General features: G+C 42.2%; 1 protein-coding gene across 4 annotated transcripts in view; it reads right to left on the bottom strand.

The window, feature by feature from the left end:
- Positions 1-17,484, bottom strand: part of MALT1 (MALT1 paracaspase) — a 1,429,839-nt gene that overhangs the window by 1,242,461 nt on the left and 169,894 nt on the right. For all 4 annotated transcript variants that reach the window (XM_069627057.1, XM_069627059.1, XM_069627058.1 and 1 more), the window contains exon 3: positions 456-577. In XM_069627057.1, the coding sequence (XP_069483158.1) occupies positions 456-577 (122 nt within the window). The remainder of the gene's footprint in view (positions 1-455; positions 578-17,484) is intronic.

Raw genomic sequence — 17,484 nt, 5'->3', positions numbered from 1 at the left:
CATTCGTTTGATTGAGAAGCCACAATACAGTCTTCTAGAACGGAGGTATTCTATTCAGAAATTGCTTGCCACTTGCTACAACATCACTTGACTGATGGATGCGGTCCAAGCTTCAGGAATGCTTTCGATGAGTAGGGTTGTGGCAACATCTCCTTGGTAGGAATGTAACTGGTGTAAATACCTCCCAGGATAATTAAAGGTCGTCAAAGACTCAGTCAGAACAGGATAAAGTAATTATTTAAATAGTTAATCAGTCAGATGTGAGTTGCGTGAACAAAGTGGGAGTATGCTAATATCAGGCAATATTTCTATGGGTTAGTTTTATAGTTGAAATTCATATCTTAATATAGTTTTTAATATAAGCATGTGAGCTTTCATATCTATGCATTCCGATTCCTATTTAATGCAAGTAAAAAATACTTTGGATATAGATTTCATTTATGTTTCAATGTTACCTCATGTTTCACTTTGAACCACTGATACTGTACTATCGGATGTCCAACTGCTAGGCAACAGAGCTTGACCCGTTGTCCAGATAAAACGGCCATGGACCCTGGCTGTACAACAATTCTTATCCCTTGTAAAAAAGAAAAATATGGTTTGCATCAGTTAAAACAAAACACTCTTTTCATGAAAGATATTAAGTGCATATGTTATCAGAACATGCAACTCGGCATAATACATTTTATATTTAAAAAAGTAGAGAACCTGAAAGAGTTGCTAGGCACACATGCTGTCCCTCATGTGTGGTGCCCTGTCCACATCAGTAGTGTAATGGATATTTTAGGCACTATGTATTTGCTATTACAAATCTTCACATGTTGTGAAATTTTTGAAATCATGATTTTCCACCACACAAAACTCTTAGCCATCATTAAACAAGAAATATGGTATGCCTGGGCAGTAATACAGGTTGGAAAGTATTTACAGAGGTACTCAGGGTGGGCCAGGCAGAAGCAAGACAAAGTAGAATAACTTTAAGAGTGTTATAAAAGATTAATTATTCCTCTCTGATCTGCCATGTTAGAAATTGGCCATTCAGATTGTTTAATACCAAAGTTGTATTACCTGATAATATAGAGGCCTGGTTTGTTATCAGTACAGAATCCTTACACACCACTACCCATCATTACCTATTGTTAGAGAACCATTATTCAGTATTAACCCTTTAGTTATCCATTCATCCTGTTTAGTTATACATCATATATTCTGATTAGGAGTACATGAAATAGTAACATTATATATTCACATTATTACCATGCATTTGAAGAGAGAAATAGGCCCTGTTATATGAAGGGTTTGCTTAGTTATGTTATTGCCATATATGTCAAAAGAGATGCTTTTAGAATTATCTATTATGCCATTATTCTAGCGCTTAGGCTGAGAGGAAACGTTCTAGGCACTATAGAGAATGAATGACACACTGGTATATTCGCAGAGACATGTATGCATTGTAGAGACACCATGTATTGAGTGTGCACTTAAAATATACATGAGTTTGCATTATGTAGCACTTGGGTTTGCAAGAGAAAGAGTAAACGCTAGAAAGTATTTAGATGGCATTATAAAGCCATTCCATTGAATGAAGACACACAAAGCGAAGCGGCACTGCAACGTTATTATGTTATACTGTGAAGAAGGAATACGTAAACAGTTTGGTTGATAAGAGGTCACCTTTGCATTAGTAGAGAGAGGCCCTGGCTTATCAGCATGCCTTGGGATGGTGTTCGCTGAGACAGAAAAGGTGGGGGCCAGGCAGCTGAGGAGTGCTTTTGCATGGAGAATGGGAGAGGCGCTTTTGCAGAGCTTTGCATGCACTTGAAGGAGAGAGAGATTTCATGGTTTGTGAATGGAGAAATATGAAGATAGTAAGATGGTGTATTGCAGGCACCGCAGACAGAAGGCTATGAGATAGATATGTTTTGAAATGTCACATTGACAAAGAACACGACAAGAACACGAAGTGAAAGTACATGCAAACACAGACTTTCAGGTATTGCTCATATTATTAGAAATGCTGACAGAGAAAGAGACATTCTTAGCTTAGAGAACGAAATAACCATAGGGATTTGTATACGTCATGGAATAGTATAACCAAAGGTGAAGAGAGGGGAGTTTTTAGATGTTGATGGAGTTCGATGAGAGAGAGGCGTTTTGGTGTGGCAGTAATGCAGCCTTGGCAGAGCAGCTTGGGAGAGTTCGAGAGCTTGGCAGAGTAAAGGCTTGAGGCAGTTCGAGTAACCAGAAGTATGATGTGGAATGGAGAGGAATTCTGAATGCTGGCACCTGCCATATGTATATTGCATTAGACACTGATAGCTTGCATTAGAAGCCTGTAATGCTTATAGTTATTCACTGCATGGTAGATTTGCACCAGAAGCATAAAAGGTGCAAATTCGATATTGGCATAGTTGAGTAGTGCTTGCATCATCATCATACCTTGTTATGTATGAATACATGTATTCTATTGTTATAATTAAATCAATTCTTGTGTTTTCTTTGTGTCTCGTGTCCATAGGAGTAAGATAGGGTGTATGATGTTAGGCGAAAGATAGGAGTAACACAGTGCACATAGGCCCTGAGACACGAGAGCAGGGGGGGTATAGTGATCCACACCCCCCTAGGAGATTGTCTAAGATTTTCTAAGACCGGTGCATGGTTGCCCAAGTGGGCCTAGACCGTGATAGGATTTGTTTTACGGGTCTCACAGTTACAGATGTTTTCATGGAGGGCAATTTGACGCCCAGAGGGACCTCTTTGGACAGATGACAGAGGTTTACTGTTACCCAATTCAATGGTACTCATTTTATCAACCACATAAGGGGGAGGGTCTCGCCAGAATTCGAGCTTGTGCCCATGAGATGAAATACACATTCCTGTGGTTGATGCATTTATCCATTGAGGCAAAGGCATGTCGGCTTAATCAGCCACCATATTTCGGCCTGGTGCATAGAGGATGGTCAAATTCAGTCGACACCTGGATGGACTATTTTTGTCCCCTCAATGTGGGGGTACTCCTCGTTATTGGTAGTACAGTAACATGGCACACTTTTGCAACAGATAAGGAAGGTCTGTTTCTGGTTGCCTCTTCTCCAGACTCACATATCCAACTGTAGATTGCTCACAGCACTAATGAATTCAGGAGGAAGGGCACAGTGACAAGGGGAACATGCAGATGGAAGAATTTCACCTGCTGGATTTGAGCAGAGGTCGCTGCCAATATGAAATCCCCCTTGGTGAGGCCTATAGATAAATCAACCATACATTCTATGATGATAGGTTCACTGCGGTAACCACCATCGCTATCACGTGGTTATGCTCTGAAGGGCAACACTATTGTACACTTTGCATAGAAAATTCTGCCCACTAATGCCCGCTCTTTGAAAGAGGCAACAAGGGGCACCATCCCACCAAATGCATGTTTTTTTCCCCCCATTTCCATTTCTTCATTGCTTCCCAGTGTGTTACATTAATGTTATTGTATTACTGTATTATTGTATTACTTAAACCAACTCCATTAATTTCCTCTACAAAATAATAAGGTTTCTCTTTAAAATAAAAATCCCAGGTTGGGCAAAGCTAGATGTAACCGAGACGGTTGTATAGTTTAGAAGCTTCCTGGGGGTCCTTATCCCCTTTATCTTAACTGGCTAAAATATAGGGTGGGAAGGTGCAGAGTTGCCATTGGGCTATTTTAGAAACTTGAAACTTCTAATTTGGAGGCTGCAACTGCTTTAGTTTATTGCAATTAGGCTAATTCACTAAGCTGGCCAGGCAGCGCAGTGAGTAGTACAAGGGGGTACCTTTTCTCCATGTAAAAGGTTCATAGGTGTCTCCGCCCCATTTTCAGTTTTAATCCCGCCCCTTTGATATCAATTTGATTGACCCCCAAAAAATGCTGATACCAAATTTATTGACCCCAAGCTGTTTGATATAAATTTGATAAGAACCACCATCATTTTACTAATCAATTTAATGAACCCCCAAAAATGTTAATCGACCCCCAACATTTGTATCTTCATTGTATATAAATATTATTTAAAATTATATACAATGGATAAGACAGTCATCAGCATGTATAAATAGATGATGTCATGATACCCCATATGTTTGACGGCGTCCAAAAATAACCCTATACATTTGAGTTTGCCTCCTCACCTAGTAACATCAAACTTTGATAGCAATCCGATATGAAATGGATAAGACGGTAAGCATGGCATGATAAGTCATTTATAATGCGCCGGTACACATGTCTTGCTGGGGGCGACAAGAAGGAAGGGGAGACAAAGGGAGGACAGAACAAAGGATCTTACTAGGCCTTGTGTCATTCATATCGTGCAAGTGTTGGGGGGGAGGGGAGAAGTGCCAGGGGGGAGGTGAGGGGCGTGCAGTAGGGCAGAGCCCAAGTGCCGCTGAGGTGGCCGGCTCTGAGTAAGTGAAAGAAGTCAGGAGACTGTAGGGTTGCAGATACTGTCCCTAAGTGTTCGGTAATTCCGGAGGCAGTGCATGGGGCTACTGGTAGTGAGGGAGCCTGGTGCCCATTAAGGTTCAGAAATGTGGCCAGGTGAACAGTTGGCATAGCAGGCAAGTACATTAGCAAGGGAAAGAGCGAGAGAATGCAGAAGCGAAAAGGAAGGTCTTGAGTTGCTTCCAGAACCTTAGATGGTCCTGCTAAAGTCTGAGAGAGGCAGGGAGGCTGTTCCAGAGGAAGGCACCAGCCGAGGAGAGCGATCTACCCCCCACACCCTCTGCCTGGAGAAGCATCTGACCCTCATAGAGTTGGAGGTGGATGAGCAAAGGGCTTGAGCAGGAAAGTGCTTAGGAAGAGAGAGTTGGATATAGTGTGGTACCCGGACCCAGAAAGCCTTGTGTAAATAAATAGATGCTGTGAGGACTGCCCATACCTTTAATGGCAGCCAGAAATAACCCTATAATTGTATCGCTTCATATGTAAAGTGTCTTCACCACAGCTACAAAAAAGCCCAAATCATTGGCTTTGACAATGAATGTCCTTACGGGGGTGCACTGGCTTTTTAACACCAACTATGCTTTTGAGTTCGCTTTATATGCATCAGGGTAAATAATCAATCATGGAATCAGGGTTTTTATAGCATTTTTATGGAAATTATACACTGGACAATAGGATGCATTTAGTCTGTTACATGTAAACAGCACACCTCCTTAGCGGAGCATCCCCGGACCGTGGTTGCTTTGTCAAAAGAACCACATCTCCTGCTTTTTACAATTCCATTTTCCTCCAGTGTGACATCATCCCTCCTATAATGGATTGCTACACCATATGCAATCAAAGACTGCCTGTTAACTGGCATCTCAATATATATTCCCTAAGGTTTTCAGATTTATATCATGTGTCACTTAGCATACGTCACTGGGCTTGTTATGTTCTGAGCCTTCTGGCCTTTGTGCTAACCTATCATGGATTCCCGGGGCTCAGACATGCCATATCAGTAAGCATGGTTGTGGTGCTTCCGTGTTCAGGACAACCCTTTACCTGTTGTGTCCTCTTATAGCCATGAACTAAGGACTATTGCATAAGCTAACAAATTTGACTTCCTGCTCATAAATTATACATTGTTTCAATTAAGAAGCATTAAACACTGTATGATTTCACATCACGTGAGGCATGCAAAATGAATAATACAAGGTTATCAGTAACCCTAAAAGTGTTCATACACATAAGTTTAAAGTGTCAATGCATCCTACCCATCTTACATATTATATTAATTCCACCAAATAAAGTGCTGGTGCATATAGATGATTCACATATAGAACACCTTCAAACATCATAAAACAGACATAACATTTTAATAAGTGCTAGTGCATGGTAGCATATCTTCCATTTCATACCCAGACCCATAGTCCTAATGACTCATTTCTAAATCATGAGTATCCAACTATCCAATGACCCACAGAGAAAAGCTGTGTAGTCCAGTAGTGACTAAAACAAATTAAGGTCACAAAGAAATTGGGAGTCAAGCTGCACGTTCAGTGCTTCTAGGAAAACAAAATGTTGATGAGTATTCACAATTCCCTCAATGTTGTGCTTACAAAAGCAACCTATAATATTTCTTTTTCCTTTTAGTGCAATGTGGTTGCATAGGTTAGCCGATCCCGTCCCTATCCGGGCCATTAATCAAGCCTTTATTTCCTGTCCCTATCTACACATACTAACTGTAAATCAAGAAACCAGTCAAAGGTTTCAGGCATACCGAATATTCATTAACTCAGCAATCTCTCCACGGCTTCAATATAACAATGCTGTAGTTCCTCCTCTAGTGTTATTTCAATGCTATATATTAGCATTGGCAACATGTGATCCGAAAGTACAGGTAAAGTCTTAATGCTACTTCATCAAAACAAAAGGGTGATGGCTGGAAGGTTTAGATTCAATCGTAACCTCTGACATTGCTGTGGGCAACCGTCCAGTCCATGGTTTTTCACCTGCCAAGCCATTCCAAGAGGGGAAAAACCATAAGCAAATCAGGCGTGGTCCTACCCCAATAAGGGCAGTCCAGCCCAAACTGATTGGTTACATCACTTCTGCAAGCGACCACAAGCATCCCCAAACTTGTTACAGCCTCATTGGGACTCACCAGTGAAGAGAAGCTTGAGTCACAAGGCTCAGCAGGAATATTGCGACTTCATCTTCAGCAGCAACAGCATGAAAAAAGGCAGTTACTGTGGCTATTGTTGTGGCTATGTAGATCACCTACATATATTGGTTTGGCCCTACTAATGCTTGTGTGACATGGCACACATCTTTCAGTGCACACAAGGTCGTCACTCTATGCACCAGCTTGAAGGCATTATTTCGGTTTCATAGGTCACTTGTAAAACATGTATTTGTTTCGATCTTGATCTTTTACAGTTGGGTCATCAACTTATCAAATCATAGTGGCGCTAAGGATGGCCAGTCAAATCAAATCTCATATTGAAGTCTTTTTCAATATGTAATTCAGCAGGGAAATATATTTCATGCCTCTCGATCTGGGTGGCAAAGCTCACATCTTATTGTCAGACCATCGGTGGATACACACATATTTTGCAGCAAACCGCCTTGTTCCAGATTCAGCATCAATCCTTCCGTTACACCTTTGCAGCAAATTCGCTCTCCAACAGTTGTTACCTGGCTATAGTTGAGTTTGTCCAAACTCTGGAGCTGTAGTGCTTCCATTGGCAACAGAGTCCATTCAGTCTCAGTTCCGATCCACATGTGTCAACTCTGGGGCACTTACGATGAAACGAGTAGGCTTTATTGGAACTCTGATCTCCCAGAGGCTTCTGCTGATTACGTAGTCCGATCTGCGGGTAGCCAACAGACCAGGTACGATCCGATAGGTCAGAGCCCACACTCCTTAGATGAGCCCATATTCAGAGAAACAACATTGCGCAATCTTGATCTCACACTGAGCCAGAAAAATGTCACACGTTTCACCACAGCCAAAGCGAAGTTGGCACTCCTGAAACTACATTTAACACTTCAGGCCAGGTCTGGTGAGTGACGTGTCTAGATGGCTCTCAGTTATTCGTGCAGGTAATCCTGAATTTCCACGCATGCAATATCCCACTCTATCAACCTGTGTAGGCAAAGTTAAACATTAGACTTGTTAGAACATCTTCTGTATACTGTTTAAATCTTCAATCACATGCAGCTCGCCCATGCTCACGACTACGTTCGAGAGCAGAGCACAAGTTATCAACCATGTAGCCTCTTCCAACTCTCCTATCTTATGCTCATGCATCGGAGTTTTTATATACTATCCATTCTGATGCCACCATCCCCGGATATGATCTTCTAGGACTGTCTTCATTCTGCTAGTGACCATTAGCATGTATTTCCACTGCGTCAGTCAAATTTTTGTTCCTGTATCAATTCGGAAAGTGGAATGTTACTGGAAAGCTCGTTAACAGTAAAAACCATGTATTCACTATCTACATGTCTAGACGTGTCCCGTTACTCAAGGACGTGTACCACAATTTCCGTTCCTTTAAAATTATATAGTGTTTCAAATGTTGATTTTGACAGAATGATGGGAAGTACTTTGAAACAATACGTAGATCACGTGTGAGACCAGCAACCAATCCATGTGCACTATTATTCCCTATTGTGTGCACATTTTATATCACAGTAATTTCATCACGTACTAGGTGTGACCCTCTTAACATCCCTCACCCGACTTAGTTGCTTCATCTTTTGGTATACACAACCCTGGTCCTAGCAAAGTGTCTGTTGTATCATTTACTTGAAAGTGCATCCACAAGAGCATGTGACCGGAGGCATTTCAGATCAGTCACTGGATACATTAAAACAAGTGACTTCACCTGGGTGATTAGAGCCAAACCAAAGTTATCCTCATATAAATTAATACAGTGAATGCAACACATTATCGCAACCATCTTCGAAGGACCTGCACTGGCTACCTCTTCAAGCAAACATGTATCAGTCGGATAAACTCACCGTTTTAGGAGGCCAGTGCAACATCAAAAAGCCACAGCATCTCCAGACTGAAAACAAATGACTACAAGAGTGCAAAAAATAAAAAAGAAGCCTTTTCCAGGTATGCATCCAGGCACTAGAACAGGATATCAATGTTGGTTAGGCAGGTTCTCTCCTTCGTACCCTACAGGAAGGACCTGAAGACCCTACTCAAAGAACATTGTTCAGATTCCTGATCTATCCACACAACCGTACTCTTCTTCTCCCTCTCCAGTGCTACCCTCTGCCAGTTCTCCCTCTACCTATCCCAGCAACCTCTGCTACCCGTGTGGTACCTGTAAACTCCTGGAACTGTCCCTTATGTGTATCAGTCTGCTACTTCACCAAAGGGATTGTGCTTTATTCATTCCATACATACAAAGGAAACAGCAAGTTGGGCAATGATGAACTCATTTCTTTATGCGATTCACTTAGTCAAAGAAAAGCCATGAAAGTGTATACACCACCTAAATCCTAAAGAAGAAAGAGAACAGAGCAGAAGAGAGTGATTTGACAGTATGATCAGGTGATCATGTTTAATGACGACTTGGTGATGGCGTCCACAAATGTGTCCGTGTAAGTAGGGTTGTATGTCGGTGGCCAAGTGACAAGTAGCAAAGATAGGTTGGTTTGGTGATCCAAGGCAAAGTGCAGGAGAAGCGATTTGCAGTTTGGGATGTTTAGTGGTGGTGCAGTTGTTATCTTTAGCTGGTCCTTGTATGCAATGGCAAGACCTTCTCCTCTTTTTCCTTTTGGCTTGTTTAAGCTTGACATTTTCGGGTAAGGAGCTGTGTGCTGTTACCTTGAAATTTTGAGTTAGCCAGGTTTCTGGGAGCAATAGCAGGTCTGTCCCTCCATTGCTCAGCAGTTCATATATGTCTGTTGAGTAGTTTGACATTGATCTGACATTGACTAGCTTGCAGTGCATCATTTTGTTTTCTGCAGTTTGTTTGTCCTTTGGCTGTGGTGTTGGTAGTTTGAGTTGGTGTTGATTAATTTTTCCATCAATTTGTGTTTTGTTCTGTTGTTTCGGTTTCTTCGTTGAGTAGGCCAGAAAGGTTACATCTTGGGTTGATGTTTTCTTCTGGATCGTCTGTCTGCTCATATTGATGATTCATTGTGTTATGCCAGGTTTTTCTTTTTCGAATGGTGTGTTGTGGGTGTTTATTTCCATTGTGCTTCTGTAGGTTTCACGTCTGCCTGTTAGGTTTCTGGCTATCCTCTTCTTTGTGTGTGTGTGCGGTTATTAGGGCTGGGTGGTTATCCGAGTGGCTAGTAAGTTGGCAGGTATCGCGATAAGTAGAGTGATTTTGATTTTGTTCCAGCGAAGGGGCTCTTTTGCGGTGGATAGGAAGGTGTGTTATTTATTGGTCTGGGTTGCTTTCCTGGTGTGGTGTTTTGAGATGGTTGGGATTGTTTCACTTGGTTTATTCTTATTTGGCTATTTCTTGTGCAGCAGTCTTTCCTGATACAGTGCATTTTGTAGTGTGGGCTTGTTGCTTGGCATTGTTTTTCTTGTTTGTTTCTGCGTTATCCTGGTGGGTTTTCTGTTGGTCCTCTCAGTGAGTGGGGAGTCTCATGGTATGGTATGAAGGGTGATATTATAGGGCTCTCCCAGTGTTCTAGCTCTCCAGCGGGGCTGGACTGGTTTCAGGATTCAAAATTTCTTGTGGGTAAATCTATCCCTGGGTCTAGCAGATTCCGGAGCTGGCTTTTCTCTAGGGTATTAAAAAGCTTTAATGAACATGGGTCAAATACCCTGTTCTATGGAATTTCTTCCACTCAGGACCACATTTGAGCTCCCTTCACCCTTCATAGAGGAAGAATACCATGCATTTGTAGATCAGTCTTTGTCCCACCAACATGGGCAGTCCAGCACCAAAATGCTAGGCAATTCTCCTTTGTACAAGAGTGCCATCAGCAATCCCAGACATGTGTCTGGATTACCCTTGGTTTCTCCAACTCTTCTTTCTGTGTTTATCACAGTTCAAATTCTTCAACTTGGTATTTAGTGAGAGCGGGACACATGATGGCTGCATATGGCAAAGCTCCCCCAACAAACTGGCCAGCTGAAGCATACCCCAGCTACAGCAGCTCTGCTCTTCAGCAAAGATCTTTGTGGCTTTGTGTTCTTTAGTACCAAGCAAAAACAAAGAGGTGATGGCTGGAAGGTTTAGAATGAATCTTAACCATTGGCCTTGCTCTGGGCAACCCTCCAGACCACCGTTCTTCACCTGCCAAGCCATTACAGAAGGGGAAAGACCATATGCAAATCAGGCTTGGCCCCACCCCAAAAGGGGCAGTCCAGCCCGAACTGCTAGGTCACATCCCTTCTGCACGAGACCACAAGCATCCCCAAACATGTTTCGCCCTTGTTGGGGCTCATCAGTGAGGAGTAGCTTGGGTCTCTAGCCCCAGCAGGCACGGGACCCACGTCTGGGCATACCCCTCCCACTCGGGGTGACAAGCAATGGTCTTTCCCCTTCTGTAATGGCTTGGCAGGTGAAGAACGGTGGTCTGGAGGGTTGCTCAGAGCAAGGCCTGTGGTTAAGATTCATTCATTCTAAACCTTCCAGCCATCATCTCTTTGTTTTTGCTTTGTCACCCCGAGTGGGACGGGTATGCCCAGACGTGTGTCTCGTGCCTTAATACCACACTCGTACCCTAATAATTATCTGCGATTGGTCAATCTAGACCATCTCTGTGTGAGCCAATGAAAGGTCTGCCTGTTTGACTTGATAGAGATAACCGCAAACCTGAAAACATGGCCAGGGATTTCTCCTGACCAAACACATGCTAGGTTAGGCTATGCTGGGATACAGGAGAGCAGAGTTACAGAATTATCTCTGTGAGAAAACTGGAGTGGATGGAGACAGACCAAAGCTCATTTGCTCATAAACCTCCATGAACATGGAAGCAATCAATCCCACATATTACATGCTATTTACACTGCACTCCTCCTGGACTATGCTATCAACTTCAATAGAATACTGAGGGTCATTGACATTCTTTACCATACTCCTTCTCTTGTATCCTCTTGTATTCTCTGATACATGTTGTTTGGGCATAACAATGGGAAGAGAGGCGAATGCATGCATTCAGAGGGTTGTTGATTATAAGTAACAATACTTTGCTTGTATATGGTAATCATGCCCTTAATGCTATATTCTATCAGCTATCACATATGGGCTTAATGTAATTTACCATCTTAAGCTGGAATGGTTAAACCATCTTGAGGGATGGATATGGAGACACCTACTTGGACTGGCACAATGTCTCCCCATTCAGGCTCGGCGGCTAGAGCTAGGTATAACCTTTATATGTTGTCAGGTTTCTTTGCAGTGTGGTCTCCTTTATGTAAAAGCTATGAAGGAGCATACATGTTTTTTGAGTGGGTTGGATGGGCTCCCTGTGTGGGAGAAGGAAGAGTGCATCTTAAAAAATCAATTTACAGTTAAGTTAAAAGTATGGTACTGGGGCCAGAACCACGCTCATTTGTCAAAATGGAAAACCTATAATAATTTTGTAGAATGACAAATTACTTACTTGAGCCACCAGAAATATCTGATGATATCCCCAGCCACAGCCGGGAGAAGATTTATCATGCTCTTACGTTTGAACCAACTGGCAACGCTAGCTCTTACGATTGAACCAACTACAAATGCTAGGTTTTGTGGGGCGAGAGTTGGGAAGACTCTTGATGAAAGGGGTTGTAGATTATGCAAGTTTCAGCATCTACCGCAGTCTATCCGCCACGTTTTGAAACGTTGTGGTATGCTGGGAAATGTATGCATGGTCTGTCTTGGTGACTTCATTAATATTTTGGATGATATGAAAAGCAGATCCTTTTGCCAGATGTGTCTGCTGGTTAACAATAGCCATTTAAACATGGCCCTTTTCAAATTACAGCAAAAAATTACCATGCTTTTCGAAGCAGTGTGATAGCTGAGGGGACTCTGTGGTTGATGTTCATATTAAAGCCAATTTGTATTACGATATTTTAAAGGAAATGCTGTTAGGCACTTTTAGTGGCAATAATAGGTTATTTATTATTTATTTTTGGATATAATTTATGAAATATACGTTGATTATTTATGTGATTATGAAATGTTGTTTTGTTAATGATTCTTTTTTTAAATGTATTGGCATTTAGTTTATTACAAACTTGTTTAGCCGTCTTCGTCTGTCTCATCCTTTAGTGACAAGTTCGAAAGGAGAGAGCAACCAATTTTCTTTGATTTATAGACGCATGAAAGAGGGAAAAACAAAGAGAAAGGAAGAGCAAAGACAAAGAAAAGGAAGGTACTTGTCCATGTTTAGTCCATTCTTTGGTGTCCAAATCGAAGCAGAGTAAGAGGGAAGGAGAGGGACTCTTGAACATGTATGGTCTAAGGGTCTAGTTATTTATGCAAGGTTCAAGCTCCTATCATTTTGTATTTAGTTTCCCTAAAAATCACCTCGAGAAACTTTACAAGGGCATATGTCATTCTTTGATTTTTTCCCCCATAAAGCGCTTCCGCTCTCAGCATCCAACCCATGCTTTTCATTCATTAGTTTGTATAAGTGAATTGATCTCAGGTCTCTCAATTCTGGACAGAACATGGTTAGATGCTGTAAAAACTCTGTTGATGTATTGCAGAAGCGACATTTGGCGCTGTCCAGATCATATCCGTATCTCTTTAGAACGGCTTTAGTCTGCAATATGTTTAGCCGAAACCTTAAGAAAAGATCTTGCTGTTTTCTAATGAGAAATGCACTTAAGTACTGGGAGGTGGTATTTGGAACCGCAAATACATTCTTTGATAGCGTGTGGAGAGTTGAGTCAGACCTCTGTTGTTCTGTTTCTTGCCAGCCATTAGCCAACAGAAGTTCTTTCACTTGGGTTGTGTTATTACTTAGTGTTTCAGTTGTCGTTCCTAGATTTTGCAAAGTTGATCGGCACTGATTTAGCCACAAGCTAAATACCCTGTCATTCATGAGGGTTCCCTTGGCTTTAATCACCTTGAATTGGGGTGGGGGTGCATCTTGCCTGGGTCACCTTTACAAAAGAGAGAGAGGATTCCATGCTGCTTTGGCCTGCAAGGAAATCAGGCCCACCGTGTATCGAATGACAGCCATGGGGATTGATTTCGGAAGGTACAGTACCCTTTTCCAATACCAACCTTCCATATTCCTAGGGCTGCCACTTGAGTCTCAAGCATGCCTCTGCTCCGTAGGAGAGGATTGGTACCACTTTTGGTTATAGTAGCTGATGGTTGGCAAAAGTGTGAATTTTCGGAATTTGCGTGCTATCATTTTACCTTGGTTGGTTAAATGTTTCACCTTTCTCTTTAAACATCTAACCAGGAGTTTCACCTTTGTTTACTTTTATGGTGCAGCCAAGGTATTTTATTTCATTTGGCGGCCATAGGCGCTTGCCATTTAGCTACCAGCTGATCTTTTTTTTTGGACTCTGTTGTCTGGGTTCCGAATACCATTATGTCTGATGTTGCTTCATTTATTTTGAGAGAGTTTTTATATTTGTATTTGTATTTAATAAACATTTCTACATGAAACAACAGTTAATACATAATAAGCTATTTAGTACAAGTCATGAGTCAATAACAAAACAATACGCAGAACAATTTGCCAAGATTATTAGAATAACATGAGTTGGATAGAGCAGTAGGGAAATAATGGAGAACAGTCAGGGGGAAGATTGGAGAAGGTGGGATTAAGGAGGAGCGGAAGGAAGAGTAAGAGGAGATGGAGCATACTGGGAGAGGGAGAGAATTCCAGTGGAGTGGGGCAAGGAGCCGGAAGAGACAGAAGCGGGATGGTGCGCATGGTGTTGGAGCGACGGTAAGTAGGAAGTGATCAGCAGAGCGGAGTGGGCAAGAGGGGGAGTAGAATGAGAGGAGGGAGGAAAGATAGGGAGGGGCGAGATCATGAAGAGATTGAAGACGAGGCAGAGGAAGTTGAATTTGAGTTCAGAGTGAAAAGAGAGCCAGCCTAGAGAGGAAAGAGAAGAAGATATAGAGAGAAAACAGAGAGAACAGATGGCAGAATGGTAGAGGAATTTGAGGGGGGCTAGACGTGAGGCTGGGAGGCCAAAGAGGAGAGCTGAACAACAGAAGATAATAATTAGAGAAGATATTAAGAGTTTTGTGGCGTGAAAGGTCAGGAAAGATCGGATTTTACGTATGTTATAAAGATGGAAGCAACAAGCACGGAAGGTAAGAGAGATGTGGTGGGTAAAGGAGACGTTAGAATTAATGTGGAGGCCAAGGTTGCGGGCAGAGACAGAGATGGGAGTTGAGAGGGGGGAAAGAGAATGGAAGGAAGCAGTGAGGGGGTGGGAGGGTGTTGGCAGAAAGGAATAAAACTTTGGTTTTGTCAGTGTTTAGGGTGAGACGATGGGAGAACATCCAGGATTCGATAGCATTGAGATAGGAAGAGAGTTTAAGGTGGATATCAGGAGTGAAGGAAGAAAAGGAGAGGAAGAGTTGGGTGTCATCAGCGTAGAAGTGGTGGGAGACACCAAAGGATTGGAGCTAGGAGGGAGGTACATAGCGAGAAGAGAAAAGGGCCAAGTACCGAACCTTGGGGGATGCCGATATCGAGGGAGTGGGTAGGGGAGATGCGGCCACCCCAGGAGACTGCAAAGGTACGATCGGAAAGGTAGAAGGAGAACAAGTTAAGGATAGAACCTTTCAGACCAAAGGAAGAAAGAGTGTCTAGAAGTCTAGTTTTGGGCTACATATTCTTGAAGGATATTTAGTTTCCTTTGCAAACCGATCAGGGTTTGGTCAACTAACAACAAGTCCATCTGCGTATAAGAGCCAGCCTATCTCTATCCCATTTAGTTTTGGGAGAGAAAGTGGCACCTTGTGACAATGGTTTTTTAATGTCTTGAATTAAAAAGTTGAAAAGGACTGAGGCCAAGGGACATCCTTGTATTAGGCCCTTATGAGTATAGATTTTTTGGTTCCAGTTTGAATTAATTTAATCGGCATGAACGTTCCTGATAGCTGTGAGAAGATCTACCGGGCAGCCTTGATTTTCCAATTTCTGCACAGCTTGTTTCTATCAACACTGTCAAAGGTTTGTTCTAGATCTATGTAAGCAAGGTAGATTTTTCCCTCTCCTGTTGGCACTCGTGTTTTTATACGATTGAGCAGGAATATGTTCAAATTGCATCCCACCTCCTTCGCAAAGCCGTTTTGACGGTTATCAAAATGTTCTGATCTCAGCAGCCATTCGTTGAAGTGTTTTAGGAGGACCATGGCAAACATTTCCCCAGAACATCTAAGAGGGCTGTTGGGCAATAGTTAGTTGGAACCATTCTATCGCCCTTTTTAAAAATCAGCACCATTACTGTTGCTTTCCATGACTTTGGGATTTTCTTTTTAGCTATTATTTTGCGGAACAGGACAAGGCAGAAATCAGCCCATACTTCTGGGGCATCTTTTAACATGGCGTTAGTTAGGCCAATCTGGGCCTGGAGCATGTGAGCTGCTTGCTCTTTTGATTAAGATCAAGATTTCCTCTCTGTCCACTTGACTATCCCAATCTTTGTCAAGGTTATCAGCTACAATCTCATGTCTTGGGGCCACAGTTTCAAACAGCTTCTCAAAGTGACATACCCAAGTTTCTTCCGGAATGTGGTTTAATTGAAAGGATTGGGGTGACTTGTTCATTTAAATCTGCCACAGTGTCTTGCTGTTATTTGCAGTGAGGGCCTTTTAGATGCGTTCAGCATCATTTTGAATAATCATCATTTTATGGGATTTGATCCAATTCCGGTAACTTTTTTTCCTTTTCCTCGTGAGTTATTCTTTATTTGTTGATCTTAATTTGTTTAATTTTCGCATATCCTTGTTAAGGAGTTTTTTTAGCTACCACTTTGCTCTCTTAAGTGTGGACTTGCTTGTGCGTTGGTCGGAGGTCTTTTTGTTTACATTCTCTGAAGGCCATCAGTACGCTCTCATATTCAACTCCATTTTCCGCCCCGTCCTCCCATGTTACTAAGGCCCTGGTCCAATTTGGGATTTTCCTTGGGTGGTATTCAGAGTCGATTTCTTCCGCCTCCCTAGTTCCACCACTTCATTTCGGCGGCTTTTGATTTCTTTCACCATTCCAGCGCATCTTACAACAATAAGTTTGTGATCGCTGAAGCTGAGTGGGATCACTTTGAGTGTGAGTATTTTAGGGAGCAGATTTCTCGTGACGAAGAAGTGTTGCTTGTTGAGATCCGTTCCTTCAAGTTTGTTTCAGTAGTACTTGATGTCATGCAATCGATGTTAAGGTCACCACAAATTATCAGCCTAGGATCTATTTGTATGCTGTACATTTGATCCACCCACTCAACAACCAGGTTTATAAAGGACGGGCCTTCGTCCGCTGCTGTATTCCAATGCACATTAAAAAAAATGTGCAAGTCTCTTTCCCTATCAGTGATTACATCTAGCTGAATTATCACGATTTGTACATTGGGATTTGGATTGATGATTGAGATTACTCGTAGCCCAAGTCCATTTCTCATGGTTGTTAGGAGCCCCGATGAACGTCTTCCCCACTTTCCTCTTTTTGCTTGATTTTAATGGAGGGTAAAACCATCTAGGAGGGGTGTTTCTGAAAGCCAAGATTCCTGGATGCAAATTATGTCCAGGGAGGTAATAACTGGGTCCGTATATTGGAAGAGATGGGAGAAGCCAGGAGTGTTCCATTACCCTATTGCCAAGTTCCTACTGTCAGAAGGCTTTTGGCCCTATTCGTTGTCGCTCTGGGCCAGGGCTTTAGCAAACCAAGCCCATGACTGCTCCTCTCTTTCAGTTGGTTTTCCTTTTCTCTCTTCGATCATCACCTTTATTGATTTGTGTTCCGTGTTGCATCCCTTAATAGTGATCTTAATTTGATTTTTGTTGGTTGTTCCTTCTCTCTCATCCATGAGGCCGGTTGATTTTGTAAGTGTGTATTAATAAATCCATTAGGTCTATATTTAGGGT

Source organism: Ambystoma mexicanum, chromosome 6p (assembly GCF_040938575.1).
Source record: "Ambystoma mexicanum isolate Mex_15411 chromosome 6p, UKY_AmexF1_1, whole genome shotgun sequence".
Classification (NCBI taxonomy): domain Eukaryota; kingdom Metazoa; phylum Chordata; class Amphibia; order Caudata; family Ambystomatidae; genus Ambystoma; species Ambystoma mexicanum.
Note: the sequence above shows the minus strand (reverse complement) of the source record. Positions and strands in the feature narration are given on the sequence as shown.